We start from the raw sequence: 18248 nt of genomic DNA on the forward strand, positions 1-18248 counted from the left end.
ACAAGTCAGGCTTATGCACAAATGGTTACCAAAATTTATTAAGCTAGATTCTAATCATGTGGTTACAAAATTGCTAGTGCCTACTTATTTAAATGTAGAGATGTTACACACACAAACAAGTTACAAAACTGAAGCCACAATCCCAAAGAAAGAAAACAAAGTATAGAGCTCTATTTCAAAATATGTGTACACTAAAGATAGGAGATCAGGTGTGGGTGCTTCTTACCCTCCTTGCATCTCTCGATTCCAGCGGTGCCAAGCCAGGATCGGTCACTCAATTCCACGGAAAGACGAATAAGGGACAAGGCTTAGGGACCCTCTTAGCTGCACAAGCCTTGGGAGGCTGTCACTTATCTGACCAGCAGATAGATAGTGAAAAGCACTCAAAAATCATGGTGCTGTAGGTCCCCTACTTATACCTCTGTACTCCTTTCTTCTCTTTCTCCTTTCTTATGCCAAATTGGGGCTGGTCTGTCTGGGTGACGCCAGCTTTCGCAAGAGTAGTTTACACTTGCAAGGGAGAGAAACAATAAGTTTCGACTACTGGACATTTCTTTTATCAGGGTAAATATTTTCCCACCTAGGATGTTGGGGTGTGCATCACGCTATTTAGTAGGGGCTAAGAGCCATGTCTGTCACAGGGCCTCTGCCTGCTGGGAGCTTAATCGTGGTATCTGGTCCCAGAGGCACATTGTAGCAGCACACCTGTGCTTTCACAGCTTCAAAGGCTGTGCTGGAATATATGTTAAGTGCCCTGTTCCGGCTTCCTCCTGTGTTTCCAGCAATGCTGGTCTGAGGGGGGGGGGTGGGGGGGGCTGGCTGTCTGGCTACAACCTGGCCCTCCGTACAGTTTCGCAACCCTGATTTGCCCCTCAGGCCAAAAAGTTTGCCCACCCCTGTCCTAACTCATGCCCCAGTCGTGGTCTTTGCTGCCCAAGCAAGCCGTGTACCCTACAGATGCCGCGGGGGGGCCTCGGGAACAGTCCTGTACCAGGGCACTGAAGGCAAATGGAAACCTGTGGCCTTTGCCAGCCGAGGACTGTCTGACACCGAGACTCGCTGGCCCCTTCACCAGCTGCAGTTCTGGGCCTGGAAACGGGCCGTCGCTGAGGAGTTTGGGACTACCTGCGTGCGGCTCGTTCAAGTGTGGACAGACACAATCCGCTGACTTCTGCGTTAAGAAGCGCCAAGCAGAGATGGGCGCCCGCCTCGGCTAGCTACGAGTTCAGCGTTCCCAACTTACTGCCGGGTTCCCCTTTCTTGTCTCACCCAGACTCATTGCTGGCGAGTGGGGAAGGCGCCCGGGGGGGGCTGCTTTCCCAGATCACTGGGTGGGGGCTCGGTTCTGTTCTCTATGGTTCAGCGATCGAACCCGGCGCTGGTGTTGCCATCTGCCCCGGCGGCTGGGTTCCGGGAGCACCAGGCTGTTTATCGCACGAGTCTTTACACCCGAGCTCATCAGCTGGGCCTGGACATTTGAGCTCCCTGGTGGCTTCTCCGAAGGGATTTGCTCAGGTGCCTGCAGAAAACATTCCCTCCGTTCACCCTTCTTATGGCCGCTGTGTGCTGCCGGCTCCCTCCACCCCGAGGTGGCTGCATTTCCGTGGGGCTGGAGGTACAGTGTGGGGCCAAAGGAACTGAAGCATGAAGAAGTTACTGTGTTCTCAGCATTGGTCTCCGCTGTCACCCAGGCTCGGAACAGATCCCAGCGAGAAACAGGCCCAGCCTGGCTCTGAACAGCCCCGGGCCTCGCGGGAAGAGCCCCCTGCCACCTGTACAGCTCAGGCTTAGCTCATGTCCGCTGCAGCCTGACCCTTTGCAAGGCAGAAAACGGGCCCAAGATCCACCAGCCAATCGCCGCGTCTGACTGGGCCCTGCCTGGGGCGTGCTCCGGCACGGAGCGTCCTTAGCGCCGGCTCGATCCTGGCCTGGCCTAGCGTCCCGCCGTTCCCATCAACCTCTGCACGGGAACCTCAGCCCAGCCCCGGCACGGCACCACGCTAAGCAAAGACGCCAGCAGTAGGGGACAATTAATAAATCGAGTGGCAGGGGGACAGGCGAGCGCGCGGGGGTGCAGCATTCACACACAGGGCCCTGCTGGCTCAGGTACAGTCACAGCTGCCCTGGCTCACATCTCTCTGCATTACCCACAAGCCCTCACCCGCTTGGGAGCCCAGGGCCACTAGGACCTGGCGTGACTCGCTTTCCCCACCGCAGAGAAACAGCAGGATCTAGCCAGCCCTCAAACCCTCTCCCAGAGCTGGAAAGGGCCCCAGCAGCTGAGCCGCCCGCATGCAGACCGACATTAGCAGAGATCACTGAGGCTGCACTGGGGTCGGGGCAGCTGGGAGGGACTGAGTGTGTCTGTGTGTGCCAGGACCCTGGGGCCTCCCTGCCCTGCCCTGCCCCTCCCTTGCTGCGTGGCCCAGGACGAGTCATCTGCCCTCTCTGGGCCTCTCCTTCCCTCCCTCCCTCCCTCCCACCCACCCACCCTCTGCCGTGACTGTCGAAGGGTGAGACTCGCTCACTGTTTAAACCAAGGCTCTAAGTGCTGTAAAATCCACACGCCTCGCTCCATGCAGCGTCCCATGGCAGTCCTTGGTAGGGTGAGCGGTCCAAATTTGGGATCAGTTGCGGGAGGGTTCCCCAGACAGACCCCCCTAAAAAGCCTGTGATAACAAAATCCTCTGCTGTATCTAATGTTTAATTCCCACACACCTGGGCCTCAAACGCCAACCTGAGCCCCAGCCCCCGCCCCCGCGACTCATCTCAGCTAGTGCCCGGCCCCCACAGCTCCTGCAGGAAAACGTGGGTTCAGGCCTTCTGGAGGATGCCCCGGGGAATGCCAGCAAGGGGGCAATCCAAACCAGCAAACCACGGAGAATGAAATCCACACGTGCAGCAGAGCTGGGGCAGACGTGCAGGCAGCCAGGCCTCAGCATAACTGACAGGTCCACGGGCTGGGAGTGGCTCGTCCCATCACTTTGTGTTGTCCGGGTTTCAGGTCATTCGGCCCCCGCCACCTTCTGGAAGGACGCGAGGCAGCACGGGGCACCTGTAACTCTGTGCTGACAAGGTCTGGGGGAGTTAATTTAGATCGTGAGCTCGTCAGGGGCAGGGCCTCTCTCTCACTGTGGGTCCGAGCAGCACCTCACACAACGAGGCCCTGGGTTTTGAGGCTTCTAGGAGCTCCTGTAAATAATGCACTTCATAACCATGTATGAGAAGATCCCAGGATTGCCCGTCTGTGTCACACTGCAGGCCAGAGCGGCTGGTGAGTCAGTGGGAGCTGCTGGAAACTACCCCCAGCACGGCTGAACGCTCGGTCTGTCTGGAATCTCACCGGATTCATATCGCTGGGATTCGCAGGCTGTTACCAGCCAATTGTTATGTTCTGTCATGGTGACTCCCGGGGGACAGCAAGGCCTGGATCTATGCCACGCCAAGAGTCCTCTCCCTTCGTGCCAGCAGAGGTTCCTCCACCAAACTCCACTTCCCCCTAACTCCCAGCCAGCGAAACAGAGGCCCAGCGAGCGGAAATAACTCAGGCAGAGGCAAGCAAGTGGGAATGCTGGGACCAGACACCAGGGCTCCTCGCAGCTAACCCAGCCGCACAGGCAAAGAGCTCCAGGCAGAGCGTGCTGGGGCAAGGATTTCCCCATGGCTGAGTTAACAAGAGCGCCCCTCAGCATCCCCGGACCTCTGCCCCTTGGTTAGCAGGGAGAGGAAGCCAAGCACAGGGCCAGCAGTCAGGAGACCTTGGTTCCATTGTCAGCCCTGCCACTGGTCTGCTTGGACAAGTCACTGCCCCTCACTGCCTCAGTTTCCCCACCGGTAAACAGGGGATAATTCTACTGACCCCCTTTGTAAAGCGCTTGGAGCTCAATGGGGGGAAAAAAAGCCAGATAAGAGCTAGGACTCCCCAGTGTTCACACACTGTGCATGGTGGTATAATGGGGTGACACATACAGGTTCACCTCTTTCTCTCAGCTGTTCGTGGGGCCAGCGTGGGCTTGGGGCTGAGGCAGGGTGTGAGAACGGGAGGTTCTGGGGCAGCTGGACTGCGGGAGCTTGAAGCAGGTTGTTGGGAGGAGCAGTCTGGTTTGGGCAGGTGGAGGTTGCACTGGGGAAGTGCCCGATTCGGCTGGGGAGCTGGGCGGGGACGGGTCCAGGATGCTGTTACAACCTGTCAGCAGGGAGTGCAGCCACGGGAAGGCCGGAGCGAGTTGCGGGAACCAAGAGAAACATGCGTGACGTGCAGTTCCATCAAACCCGGGCGGTTTGGCTGGGCTGTCCGATGCCGTGTGCACCCGGGCTCTGTGTGTGTGTGTAAGCGACAAGCCTCTCATGCTCCCCACTTGCAGCTGGAAGGTCTGACCCCCGTCACGGCTTTGGAGGGCAGAGTTTGGGTCACGGTGATCTCGCTGCCCAGATGAGGCTAGCAACACTGAGGCTCCCAGGCTGGGAACAGGGCATGTTCTTAACTCCAGCCAACAGCCCAACCAAGAGGAGGCAATTGGCATTTTTCATGAGTTAGCCTTTAACGTAACCTGCTAACGCATCTGAAAACTCCCATCGGCCCTATCCGCACCCTGGGGTCCGTTCCTGGCCCTCTGCCCCTGCCTGACTGCAAGTCGCGGAGCTGAGCGGGCCCAGAGGCAGAAACGCAGATGCGTAGGGAGCAGCCAAAGTTCTGCCAAACCGTAGCCTACGGGATTCGGTGGCAGCTGAGCGAGGGTTTTGTAGATCATAGTATCGCTTAAGTCCCGTGGTGACTCTGGCTTTAGGGCTTGTCTAGGGGGGGGAGGGGGGGCCGTAACCTGGATGAAGTCGAGTTAATCTGGCAGGGAAAGGCGGGGAGCTGAGAGGGAGCCCCTCCTCTCAAGGGCCAGCTGGGGGGCGCTGGGGGGGGGTCAGCGCTGAGCGGGCCGGGAAGGGGTCAGGGGATTGGGGGGGGCTGGGCTGGGCAGGGGGCGGGTGGGCCGGGAAGGGGTCAGGGGGGCGGGGGGGCTGGGCTGGCCTGGGGGGCGGGCGGGGAAGGGGGGTGGGGGGCACTGGGGGTTCAGCGCTGAGCCGGCTGGGAAGGGGTCAGGGGGGCAGGGCTGGCCTGGGGGGCGGGCGGGGAATGGGGGTGGGAGGCGCTGGGGGGGTGAGCACTGAGTGGGCCGGGGAAGGGGTCAGGAGGGCGGGGGGGGCTGGGCCGGGCTGGGGGGCGGGCGGGGAAGGGGGGCGCCGGGGGGGTCAGCGCTGAGCGGGCCGGGAAGGGGTCAGGGGGGCCTGGGCTGGCCGGGGGGGCGGGGGGCGCTGAGTGGGCTGGGGAAGGGGTCAGGGGGGCGGGGGGGGCTGGGCCGGGCTGGGGGGCGGGCGGGGAAGGGGGGTGGGGGGCGCCGGGGGGGTCAGCGCTGAGCGGGCCGGGGAAGGGGTCAGGAGGGCGGGGGGGGCTGGGCCGGGCTGGGGGGCGGGCGGGGAAGGGGGGTGGGGGGCGCCGGGGGGGTCAGCGCTGAGCGGGCCGGGAAGGGGTCAGGGGGGCCTGGGCTGGCCGGGGGGGCGGGCGGGGAAGGGGGGCGGGGGGCGCTGAGTGGGCTGGGGAAGGGGTCAGGGGGGCGGGGGGACTGGGCTGGCCGGGGGGGGGAGGGGCGGGAACGCGTCTCTAACACGACGGCGCCGCGCGGAGACGTCGCGGGTGCGGCGGTGACGTCACCCTCGTCGCGGCGCGGGGCGGGGCGGGGCGGGGCGAGGAGCGCGCGCCCGCCTCGCGGGGCGGGGCCTGGCGCACGCCGCCCGCTTCCGGCGCGCGCGCGCAGGCCGGCGCCGGAAGCGGGGCGCGCGGCGCGGCGGGGCGGGGCGGGGCGCGGGCGCGGGCGGGGGCGAGAAGATGGCGGACGGGGACAGCGGCAGCGAGCGCGGCGGCGGCGGGTTCGGCGGCCCGCGCGGGCCGGGCCCCGAGCAGGAGACGCAGGAGCTGGCCTCCAAGCGGCTGGACATCCAGAACAAGCGCTTCTACCTGGACGTGAAGCAGAACGCCAAGGGCCGCTTCCTCAAGATCGCCGAGGTGGGCGCGGGCGGCTCCAAGAGCCGCCTCACGCTCTCCATGGCGGTGGCCGCCGAGTTCCGCGACTACCTGGGCGACTTCATCGAGCACTACGCGCAGCTGGGCCCCAGCAGCCCCGAGCCGCCGGCGGCGGGCGGGCCGGGCGAGGAGGCCGCGCCGCGCCGCGCGCTGAAGAGCGAGTTCCTGGTGCGCGAGAACCGCAAGTACTACCTGGACCTGAAGGAGAACCAGCGCGGCCGCTTCCTGCGCATCCGCCAGACCGTCAACCGCGGCCCGGGCCCGGGCTTCGCCGCCGGCCCGCCCGGCCTGCAGAGCGGCCAGACCATCGCGCTGCCGGCCCAGGGCCTCATCGAGTTCCGCGACGCGCTGGCCAAGCTCATCGACGACTACGGCGGCGACGAGGAGGAGCCGGGCGGCGCGGGCGGCGCGGGCGGGCTGGGCGCGGAGCTGCCCGAGGGCACGTCCATCACCGTGGACTCCAAGCGCTTCTTCTTCGACGTGGGCTGCAACAAGTACGGCGTCTTCCTGCGCGTGAGCGAGGTGAAGCCGTCCTACCGCAACGCCATCACCGTGCCCTGCAAGGCCTGGGCCCAGTTCGGCGGCGCCTTCTGCCGCTACGCCGAGGAGATGCGCGACATCCAGGAGCGCCAGCGGGACAAGCTCTACGAGCGCCGCGCCGGGCCGGCCGGGCCGGGCAGCGGCAGCGGGGCCGGCGACGACTCGGACGGGGACGACGTGGACGACGACTGAGCGGCGCCCCCGGCCGGGGAGCCGCCGCCGCCAGCCCCCAGCCCCGGCCGAGAGAGAATCCAGCTTCACCGCAGACACCGCCCCGGCCCCGGCCCCGAGTGCCCCCGGCTCCCCCCCCCGCCCAGCCCCTTTCCAGACCCCCCCCACCCCCCCAATGGAAACCAGCACCCCGGCGGCCGCGCCGCCGCCGGGCGCTTGAAGAGAAGAAGGGAGAGGCCGCCGCAGCTATCCGGATCCGAGGGTGCAGGTCGCGATGGGGAAGGAGGCCGGGCCTAGCCGGGGCGGGAGGGGAATCCCGGCAGCTTCGGGCCTAGCGTTGGGACGAGCCTGTTTCCGGACCAACGTCCATTCTGTCCTTTCCTTTGCAGACTTGTTTTCTGGGATGCAAACTGCTCCGCTCCGGGCGCCCCTGGAGCCGTCAGCGAGCCAGCTCCAGCTGGCGGGGTTCTGAAGATTACGGGACACTTTCTTGTTTTGATTTTTTTGTTTTGTTTTGTTTTTAAACATGGGGGTTGCGAAGAGGTAGGTTCAAGGAAAAACAGGCATAAAGCACAAGGAAAGCTGAGTGGATTGGTTGCTGCTCGCTGAAGTTCTTCCCCTTCTCTCCAAGTAAGGTGGTCTTGGAAAAGAAACGGCGGCGTTAACAGCAGGGAGAAGTAGGAGCCAAATCTCACCTGGCTCCAGTGGGTTGACCCAGCGAATAAGTGGAATCCAGCATGAGAGCTGGGTTTTTAAATCTTTAAACCATAACTTGGTTGAGAACAGCAACCTGTGGCTCCAAGTCTAGTCTGTGAAAGAATGACTGGCACAAAGTGAGACATGAGCAAACTGAAGGCTTCATTCATCTTCGGTAGAAATCAGTGGACATGTTCGACTATGAATCTAAACACCAAGAACCTCAGGTCCAGAAGTCCATCACTTGTTCTTTTACAAGAATTTTTAAAAAGAGAACTCAATCTGTTTCCTCAGTACCTCACATTGTGTAACAGCAGAGTTGGCAAAAATGCAGGATGGATTGTTCAGAGCAAGCACACAACCTGTGGGAGCTTCACATCCATCGCTGAAAAGGAGCAGAAACAAAATGAATAAGCTCTGTGACTATAAATATACCCTAGCAGCATTTTTTACCACCTTGAAATTTCACCATAGACTGGCTACTGCCCATTCGTCCAGCTGTCGTTCCAGAATTAAGTTGGGGCTCTTTCCAGGGAGCACCACTTCTGTATTTTAAATGGATTTTCACTCTCAGATGATTTGATTTTTTTTTTTTTAAGCTAATCGAGTCAGCCCTACCCCTCCAGAAAGGTATTTCTAGACACCTAGTCGTATACTAGTAACTTTGAACTGAATGGAGTGTGTGCTGTTCATTCCAAAGTTTCAGGTATTACTTGGGTGACATCATAGAATCTATCATATTTTTTTTAAACTGTGCATGCCTGTCCTTTATTTGAGCTGCCTTTTTAATTTATTGCATACCCTTATTACCTTATTTTGTTATTACTCTACCTATACTATCTTTATTTTGTATTTATTGGAAAATAAGGAACATACAAAAGGCATTTTTTTTCATGCAGTTGTGGCTGGGGGGGAGATTGGGTAGGATTTAAAAAAAAAAAAAAAAAAGCTTTTGAGATAGCTATAAAAATCAGTTATCAGAACATTAACCAGAAGTTTGTTTCAGCCACAGACATGTATTGTTGCCCTTTTTAAAACAAATTCTTTCCTTCCGTTGTCCATGGTAAGTCTTTTTAACACCAATTTTTAAAGAGAAATTTTTTTTAAATTCTTCTCCGTTGCAAAGAACCTGGTTTCCTAAACTGTACGGGAGCAATAGTTTTTCTTGATGTTTTAATTACATCCGTATACTTGTACTGTATTTTGTACTCTAAGGCAGCTGTTTTCAATAATGTCCTGCTGTATTTACCTATGTATTTTGTTCAGATGTGTTCAGTTCTTTGCTGCGGAGAACAAATTTCCATCGTTTCAGCAGACAGAAGGGCTGAGACATCACAGCACTTAGGGGTGTAGAAAACTCTGCGTAACTAATTACAGATTGGAGGCAGCAATGAGAATTGAAGGCTGCAGATATTGGGTGTATAGTGGTGTAATTTTTCCATTCATTTTAAAACTATGTACAATTTATGTATAGACCAACAACTTGTTTTGTTGCTTCAATGGTGATTCACCTTTTTCGTTGCTCAGCTGCAGTGAGCCAATTCACTTTTTGCAAAGATGCCGTACCTCTCCTTTTCAAGAGGATTATATTTTTTGGCTGAATTGCAGTAACTAGCCTTACCTTTCTACTTATGTGGTAGCGACAGGGTCTTGATGGTCCCTTGGCAGTGGCTACATAAGCTATCATTAGCTGTCTAGGAAGTATGTGGAAGTGGACAGATGCATATATCATGTATGCCAAGAACACTGCCATAAATGGCACCAGCTTTGGCAACCAGAAACATTTCTTCTGTAGTCATTAGACCAGATAAGTGATGTATTGATCGATGTACAAAACTCCTATACAGCTCAGTTTGGCCTTCCAGCAAACATTAGGTGTGGTAAGAATGCAGTGGGTTTCCAGAAGAAATTTTATATTCAGAACTGTTAACCTGCCTGTATCCAACTAAGCTATCACGAAAGGTGGGTTGATAATTCTTAACTGCTCTTGAGGATTCTCTTCCTACAGCGGGTTCATGGCCGGTCTTTCCGCTGCAGGAAGATGGAGCCCGATTCTAGTGGCACAAGGCCATGTTGAGCATAGTGAGTGGTTCACTGACCTGGGAAATCATTCCCTGTTGTTGGGGGAGGGGCAACCGGAATCTGGAGACAGGGTAGGTGGGGCGGAAAGGAGGGAGTTTGCCTCAGAACTGCAGAATTTCTGCAGAGATTTTTAGTTTTCTATTGTACTTGGGCCCACTCTGAATATTTCTTGTGAGAGGCAAAGAGGATCATTCAGAAATATGTATTGGGTTATAAATTAAGTGGATTGATTCTGCTGGGGCTCCAGAAAGTCCCTGCAATCCACAGCTTCTTAAAAATTACACTGTATATTTTACAGTGCATCACTCTGACACTAATTTGTAACATCTTAGTTATTTGGATATTCAGAACAGTCCTATTTCTCTAGAATTTGGCATCACAAGATTGGGACATCTGGATGTGATCGGTATATCCACCTACTCCAGGCAAGCATGTTAACTGGATTGTTTGTGGGATAATCAAACAGTTCACCTTGATCCTTAAGCAAGTCCTGTGTAGTTAAAAGGGGGGGAAATTTGCCCCATTCTTGGTGTTACTGCTTGGATCGAGAAGGTGACCTCTGTAACCAGAAGGGTTGGACACTTTTATTTTAAAAAAAAAAAAAAAATCCCCATAAATTTGGATTCTGTAGAAAAATGGCAAAACACCTCTGGAGGGGAGATTTCCTGAATTTATGGAACTTCCGGATTTCTGTTGTCCCTGCAATGACAGTTCCAGAATGCAACTATGTCAAAGCATCTGCTGTACAAAACAAAATGTAAATCTTGTATAGCACCAAAACCTCAAATGTAAATACTCGAGGCATATAGGTATAAATGCCCGTAGCGTTATGGGTCGGTGTTCTGTTCCATAGCTGTTTGCTGCAAAAGGATTCCTGCTGCTGCAGCAGGAGCTGCCTTTAGAAAGCAGGCAGCACTGTCAGTTATCCTGGAATCCTTTTGTAATAAATCACAGGTCTTGTTAAGGAAGAGATTCAAGCTTCTGCTTCAGTTTCCCTCCCAAAAAACACGTAATTATCCTGTCTGAATTTTAAACGTTCAGGGTAAGGGGCACAAGAGGCTGGTTACAATAAATCCCCTCATATTGAGTGGCCCGTCGATGACTGCACACTTCCGATATGGTAATAGCTGAGGAGGACTTGCTAAAATGTGATCTTTTCCCATCCGAAACAAGGGTGTAGAATATGATCTACACAAACTATTATAAAGTGACTGACAACTCACAAACTACTTTGCTCTTGAGAGAGTGGCAGTTTCTTGAATTTTTTTTTTAAATTTTGGTGGAAAACTTCAGTGCATAGTATATGCACAGAGATCTTCTCTTACAAGTGTAACAGAATTATTATGGTACTTTATCTGATGCACAATTAATCTCTCAGCAGATATTCTTTGAAAAACAGTGTGGCCTTTATTCTAACTTGCAGGGGAGGGGAGAGGAAAATCTAGAGGTTTCCCTACATAAAAATGGCACTTTTTTGGCTGCAAATTGTTGTGAGTTCTTAGTAGTAAATGTTATCCTGACATGCCTCTTCATAAGCAGGTAACCAATCTTAGTGTCTTGCCATATGATCTTTGCTACAAACACATTAGTATAATGAGAATAACTGATCTGATGTAAGGTTTAACTGTTGGAATTGATGAGAAGACCCCCTGGTAAATGTGTTTTTAACAGTACAGATCCATTTAAGAATACTGCTATAAACTTGCTGCATAAGTGATTTTAGTTTGTAGACAGCAGATCCTCAACCTATTGCACTCAGTTTCCTTGTCCTTGTGCAGTCAGAGGCTCCTCTCTTTAGGCAGGTCAGTGTTGAACAGCTGTGGCAATTTCTGCATTGTGTGTATACCAGTCCGAGAGGTAATGGTGCTCATTCGGTGTCTTCAGTAGGACGCTTGCCAGGTAAACACCCTGAACCCTTTCCCAGTGAATGCTCTAATCTGTTTCCAGGTCTTCTGGTCATATTTAGGATGCCTGGGAGAACTTTGTGCTGGCGAGAACACTGTACCTAAAAGCTGTGGTTTTGAAAATTACCCAAGACCCATTTTATTTGTCTTTTAAAACTGCTGAAAGAACTATTTTTTTTTTTTAATTTTTTTACTGGATTATGAGGATGGGGAAGACATGACTCTGGTAAAAGAGCAGAAGCCCCATTCCTCTTGTCAGCTTGTGACAAATCTCACATCTCTGGCACTTTCTGGTTTCAGCCCACACGAGAAAATACCAAAAAAGTACTGTGACAAATGCTGCTTTGCTTTGTTTGTGGTATCCTGACTGGTCAGACAGCCTTGCACTGAAACCTCAGCCCTCTTGCATGTGGTTTCCAATCCAAAGAGGTTTGGGATCAGAGGCAGGAATCGGAACGTCTGAATGTGGTCACTGATTACTACCTCTTACCCATGTGGTAGCAATTATTTTGCCACTGGCTCTTAGCTTTGGTTTTCGTACCTGTACATTGTGAATGGCTTAATACTGTGTAGTCATAGTTAATTTGTAACATGGAACAGAACCTAGGTTTTTTTCACCCTAAAACTTACGACAAATTTTGGTCTAATCCAGAATCTCTCTCCATCTCTTTAAATTGCGAGAGAAACTCTTCCCTGTAGGTACTACGAATGAGCCCAGATTCTTCAACCTGTCTGAAGCAGGGGATTTTGGAGCAGCCTCAGTGAGTAAAAGAGGAGCTAACGCACCGCAGGCTGGTGGGATCTTAGTGGTTCCTGACTCTTTAAAAGTACACGAACTCCCCCGCTCTTAAAGAATCTGTTGCAATTTACAAGCCTGGTAGAGTCCCAGTGAAGACTTGGTCCCAGAGGCACAGCGACCTTGCGCTGATGAAGAAACTCGCGCTTTCAAGTGGCCTTTGGCAAGGCTCCTTGTCATTCCAGGAGGATTTGATTTTTTTGAGTTGCATTTTTCGTAGTAATTCTCACCGCCTCCCCTCTCCTTTTTAACCTGTGCAGTGAGTAAGCTCTAGTTTCTTCTTTTAAAAACTTAAACTCACGTGGCTATCGCATGGGACGTTCCACAGAAGGAACGTAAAAGCGACGTGCATTTGTCACAGGCGACTTGTAACATGCTGGTATCTAGCCTTAATCTCTTACGTACTGTATCTAGGAAGGAAAGCAGCCCACGGGTAAGCAGTAAGGTGCTCTGCCTTTTCAAAGCTCCTGCAGGTTGCACAGAGGCTGTTTTTCTCAATTACTGCTGCTCTGTGTAGTAGGTAAGGTAGAGAGAGGGAGTTGAAATTTGCAAAGAGAGCTTAATTTCCAACAACAGCTATCACTCATCATATTAACCTCAGAGAATTTCCGAGGCCAAATGTTTAATTTCCTGCTCTGTGCTGCTGTGGTGAAAGGCCCATGTGGCTCAGAAATCCTGCCTTTGATGGTGTGCGGGATTCACAAGAAGAATAGAGCTTTAGTCTGTTTTGTTTCTTCCTGCTCCTTCCCCTCCTCCCCCCTTCATAATTGGAACAGCTGGATTCAAGCAGCGGTAACACCGTTTGAGCAGAAATATCCAGAGGAGTCCAAGCGGCTGTCTGGGATTAAATACCAGCTTTTTTTGTGGGGCGGCTGGGTGGGAGCAGGGCGCATTAGTTAAGGACACTAGTAATACGAGCAGCTGTACACGTAACTTGTAACACTTCAGCCCTCCCTCCTAGTGCGTTACAAATAGAATGGGTGCTAGTGCGTATTCCCGGGGCCAGATTCTGGTCTTTTATGCTGCTGTCGCTCTGGGCTGACCCCGCTGGAGCCACCAGTTACACCAGTGTCAGTATGGTCCCAGATCAGAAAAGAATGGGCAGGGAGCCCGCTCCTGAGAACGTGCTCTACTGGCAACGCTCATGTACTGTCCAGTGCGTTCAGTATGGCCGCGGGACGCGATTTGATTCGTGGCTCCCGCTGCTTGTCTAGGCTGGAAAGTTAAGGAGGCAAAAAGATCGGCTTCATTTGTACGCCCACGAGATGTATCTCTGCTACCTCCTACCACTGGTATTAATGTAACTCGTTGCCAGCCAGCGTCTCCCGGCAGTAGGTATAGCACACAGCTTCCTTTGTCATTTGCTTGCAAGTGTCTCAACCTCTGTTGGTCAATATTTGTGCATTTAGACAACAGCCGGAGCAGTGCCGTGCTGTGAGCCTGACCGGCGATCAAGGGAGACGATTTGATGGTCGCAATGTACGCTTTTAGGAGGTGGGCAAATAGTTTAATTTGGTACAAGATTCATGATTTATTGTGCAAGTGACATAACTTTGATCATACTTGGATGTAATTGACCCATATGTAAATATACACATGCCTGTACATTGTATACATAGAGACCTCTGTGTACATGTGTATGTATTTATAAAAACTGTTCTCTGCTCATAGTAAACGCAAAAGTAGATATACTTCTCTAACGCTCACCTATAAATAGCTAGAAATGAATTTGTAGGAAATAGGACTGCTGTCAGGAATATCTGCTGAGAGACCAAAAAGTTCACTTTTAAGTACCTTGATTAAAGAATAAAGTTTATTCCTCTTGTTTATTTTTTTAATAAAAAAAAATGCACTTTAACTGGCAAAAGACATGGCTGCATGGTGCAGTTCAAACCGATGGAAACGTGAAAGTGCAGCAAACCGATCAGAAACGTTCCTTTCTCACCTGTCCAGCAAAGCGCTGAAAAATATTCAAACACCTGGGTCCGAGCTGCCTGGTTTTGTCTTACTGCCTGTTGGTTGAAGCTCAGATTCTGATTCCCTTTTCTGAGGCTAGCAGGGCTGCTTTCAAAGAGCAATGTGAACACAGCCAGAAGCTACAGGCTGTTGACAAAATAACGGCAGGTCCTGGATTTACCACTAGCGAAGCGATGGATGAAATCCAACTATGTTAAGAAAGCCTCACGCTAGTGAGCACTCCGTACAGTAGCAGATTTTTGCAAATGGAGTTTTACAGTCTATATTTAAAAAATTGTATGTTTGTAACAAATAAAGTATGCGGAAAAGTGAATGAACCTGGCGCGCTGTCGTCTCTGTCATTTTAAAGAGAATCTGTTTTGTGTCTGTCTGTCTGAGGGGCTCGGGTTGAAAGGTGAACGGTGCCAGTGACCTTAAGGGAAATGATGGGAATTTGGAGCTTTTGAAAATCCAGAGATTTTAAGGAGATGAGACCTCTTGTCTGACCTGTATATCCCAGGCCAGGGAGTGTCACCCAGTCACCCCTGCCCTGAGCCCAGTAGCTTGCTTGGCTAAAGCACCCTCCAGTCAGCCAGCCCCGATCTCAGGATATTGAGATGGCGAATTGGGAGCTTGTTCCAATGGTTAATCACCCTCATCGAGCAAATCAAAAACTTGTGCCTTAAAACTTTGAATTTGGCTGTAACTTCCAGCCCCTGGGCCTTGTTCTGCCTTTCTCTGCCAGGTTAAAGAGCCCTCTTCTCCCCTTCTAAACCATACTCCAGTCCCCTCTCGAGCTTGGTAAACTCCCTGCCAAGCGTTTTCTCCAGCTCTTGAAGAATGTTGTGGCTCTTCGCTGTGGTCTTGCCAGTTTTTCAACATCCTTTTTAAAATGTGTCCCCCAGAAGTGGACAGAGTGCCCCAGCAGGGCTCCCTAATGCCTTACCCTTTCCTGCCTGCATCCAGACATTGCCTTGGCCACAACGCCACACTGGGGGCTCACGTGGAGCCCACATGCTTGAACTGAACCAGCCATTAGGCCTGGGGTTCTCAGCCCGCAGGCTGCTTGCGGCCCAGACAGTGCACAGCTGTGGCATCCTCTGTCTCAAGGTAGCATGGGTAGCGTGTGCATGTGGCCCACAGTGGTAAATGGGTTGAGACCCATGGGCCTAGGCCGTTAGGTGCTGTGCTCTGCAACAGCACCTGCGCTTGGTTCCCTTGATCTGTTTCGGCCGTGTTGACGGGTGTTCAGACGCGTGATAGTCATATAATCCCCAGCTCTATGCAGTAACCATATTGCACCATTCTGTGCCCGGTGATGTTGTTAAACTGAGTGAAATCTCTGGCCATGCATTTAACAGGCCAGGCGTGTCTCGCCAACATTAATACACAAATATTGACCGGGTGCTGCTTTGGGCTTCGAACCAGAGCTTCGCCTTGGTCCGTACTTCCACCATTGCGGGAGGTGAGGAGAAGAAAGCGTACGGAGCACGTGCTCTGTCCCAATCTGCTAGTCCTCAGCACTGATTGGGAGCTTCAGTGAGGCATGACTTCCCACTGATTCGCCAGCTTCTTGCCAAGCTCCCCAGGGAACCTTCCTCCAGTTAGTGAAATCTTGGCTACGGCCCAGTCTCTTGTAGCTTAGCCCACCCAGGTCCCAGGGGCGGTTTTGCTAAGGTTTGCAGAGAGGGCTCCCTTCGAAAGCCTGGCTGCCTATCCTGTCCTTGGGCAGCTGTCAGAGGGGTGGGAGCATCCTATGGCCATGCTAGCTGGGCACCCCAGCTGGGAATACCAATGGCTCTCCTGTTCCAGGGGGAGTCGTGCAGAGCTGCACCGGCCAGAGGCAAGGCCTGGCTGGTCCCAGGCTCGTCGTATCCTCAGCCACCTTGCGCAGGGTTCATTGGTTGTTGCCTGCCAGGGAGCTCCCTGCCCCCCCCCCCCCCGAGCGCCTACAGGCAGGTGCAGTGGGAGGACTCCCCTAATTCACAGCGATTTGGGGGCAGGGGCCAGTGTGGCAACAGCCGGGTGGCAGATGCTGGCATCGCTCTCTCCAGTACCGGTGCTCACGTATGCATGGTGCGGCTCACAAGATGGTGTCGGGACAAGAGAGGGGAGCTGGTCTCGTGAATGTGAAGCAGCCCAGAGCTGTCCTGGAGCTCAGTTGTCCTGCCCTCGTCCTCCAGCAGGAGAAAATCTGCCTGTCGGGCCATTGCCAGGAACTCGGTACCCTGGGCACCGGAGTGCTTGGCGCTGACCAGAAGATGAAAAGTTTTCTGCTCCCTGGTCACAAAGTCCGTAAAACAAAAACCAGACTTCTGTGAGGGGCCCTGGAGCAAAAGGCTTCCGTGCTAGCTGGCTGCCTCCAGCACCTGGGTCTCCTGTTGCTTAGCCCTAGTTCGAGCTGCTTCTCCTATGGGTCTTCGGGAATGTGCTTCAGTTCGGCGGGGGCAGGAAGCTCAGCCCCCCGGCCGGTCTGTTTGTGCCACCAGCTGGAAGAGGCTTTTGTTGTGGGGCAGGGCCTGTTTGGTGCCCCCCAAGGCAAGCGTGCTCAGGCGTAGCGTGGCTCCCCAGAGAGATTGGGTGGACAGCCAGTTCCAAAGGGGGGGGGGTGCACGCCCAGCTCGTCTAGCGGAAGGCACCTCACTTTGTGTGGTGGAGCATAGAATCATCTAGTCCAACCCCCTGCTCAAAGCAGGACCAACCCCAACTAAATCATCCCAGCCAGGGCTTTGTCAAGCCAGGCCTTAAAAACCTCTGAGGAAGGAGATTCCACCACCTCCCTAGGTAACGCATTCCAGTGTTTCACCACCCTCCTAGTGAAAATGTTTTTCCTAATATCCAATCTAAACCTCCCCCACTGCAACTTGAGACCATTACTCCTCGTTCTGTCATCTGCTACCACTGAGAACAGTCTAGAACCATCCTCTTTGGAACCCCCTTTCAGGTAGTTGAAAGCAGCTATCAAATCCCCCCTCATTCTTCTCTTCCGCAGACTAAACAATCCCAGCTCCCTCAGCCTCTCCTCATAAGTCATGTGTTCCGGTCTCCTATATCCGATGAAGTGAGCTGTAGCTCACAAAAGCTTATGCTCCAATAAATTGGTTAGTCTCTAAGGTGCCACAAATACTCCTTTTCTTTTTGCGAATACAGACTAACACGGCTGCTACTCTGAAAACTAATCATTTTTGTTGCCCTCTGCTGGACGCTTTCCCATTTTTTCACATCTTTCTTGTCATGTGGGGCCCAAAACTGGACACAGTACTCCAGATGAGGCCTCACCAATGCCAAATAGAGCTAAATGATCACGTCTCTTGATCTGCTGGCAATGCCCCTACTTATACCTCCCAAAATGCCATTGGCCTTCTTGGCAACAAGGGCACACTGCTGACTCATATCCAGCTTCTCGTCCACTGTAACCCCAGGTCCTTTTCCGCAGAACTGCTGCCGAGCCATTTGGTCCCTAGTCTGTAGCGGTGCATGGGATTCTTCCATCCTAAGTGCAGGACTCTGCACTTGTCTTTGTTAAACCTCATCAGATTTCTTTTGGCCCAATCCTCTAATTTGTCTAGGTCCTTCTGTATCCTATCCCTACCCTCCAGCATATCTACCACTCCTCCCAGTTTAGTGTCATCTGCAAACTTGCTGAGGGTGCAATCCACACCATCCTCCAGATCATTAATGAAGATACTGAACAAAACCGGCCCCAGGACCGACCCTTGGGGCACTCCGCTAAATACTGGCTGCCAACTAGACGTGGAGCCATTGATCACTACCCGTTGAGCTCGACGATCTAGCCAGCTTTCTATCCACCTTATCGTCCATTCATCCAGCCCGTACTTCTTTAACTTGAGGCATGTGGTGCCTCATGAAGATACCGCACCCTCAAGCCATGGCCAGTGTCCCCGAGTCCCGGGAGAAAAGCGTGAGCACGGCTGAGCCTTGCGGCTGTCCAGCCGCGGTACAGCATGTGCTGTGCCCAGAGCTTGGAGGCGTGACTCGTATTCCACTCCCATGTGGATCCAGGCGTTTGATT

The 18248-nt window shown here is 53.3% G+C and overlaps 1 protein-coding gene across 1 annotated transcript; it reads left to right on the plus strand.

Annotated features, from left to right (window-relative positions):
- The first annotated feature begins 5854 nt into the window (after positions 1-5854).
- PURB (purine rich element binding protein B) lies at positions 5855-14553 on the plus strand. The gene has a single exon (XM_078850647.1). The coding sequence runs from the start codon at positions 5876-5878 to the stop codon at positions 6800-6802; it is 927 nt and encodes a 308-aa protein (XP_078706773.1). The 5' UTR covers positions 5855-5875; the 3' UTR covers positions 6803-14553.
- The last annotated feature ends 3695 nt before the right edge of the window (positions 14554-18248 follow it).

This window comes from Lepidochelys kempii, chromosome 26 (assembly GCF_965140285.1).
Source record: "Lepidochelys kempii isolate rLepKem1 chromosome 26, rLepKem1.hap1, whole genome shotgun sequence".
Taxonomy (NCBI): domain Eukaryota; kingdom Metazoa; phylum Chordata; order Testudines; family Cheloniidae; genus Lepidochelys; species Lepidochelys kempii.

Excerpts from the sequence above, each read along its gene's own strand:
- PURB (XM_078850647.1), top strand. The coding sequence starts at position 5,876 with ATGGCGGACGGGGACAGCGGCAGCGAGCGCGGCGGCGGCGGGTTCGGC.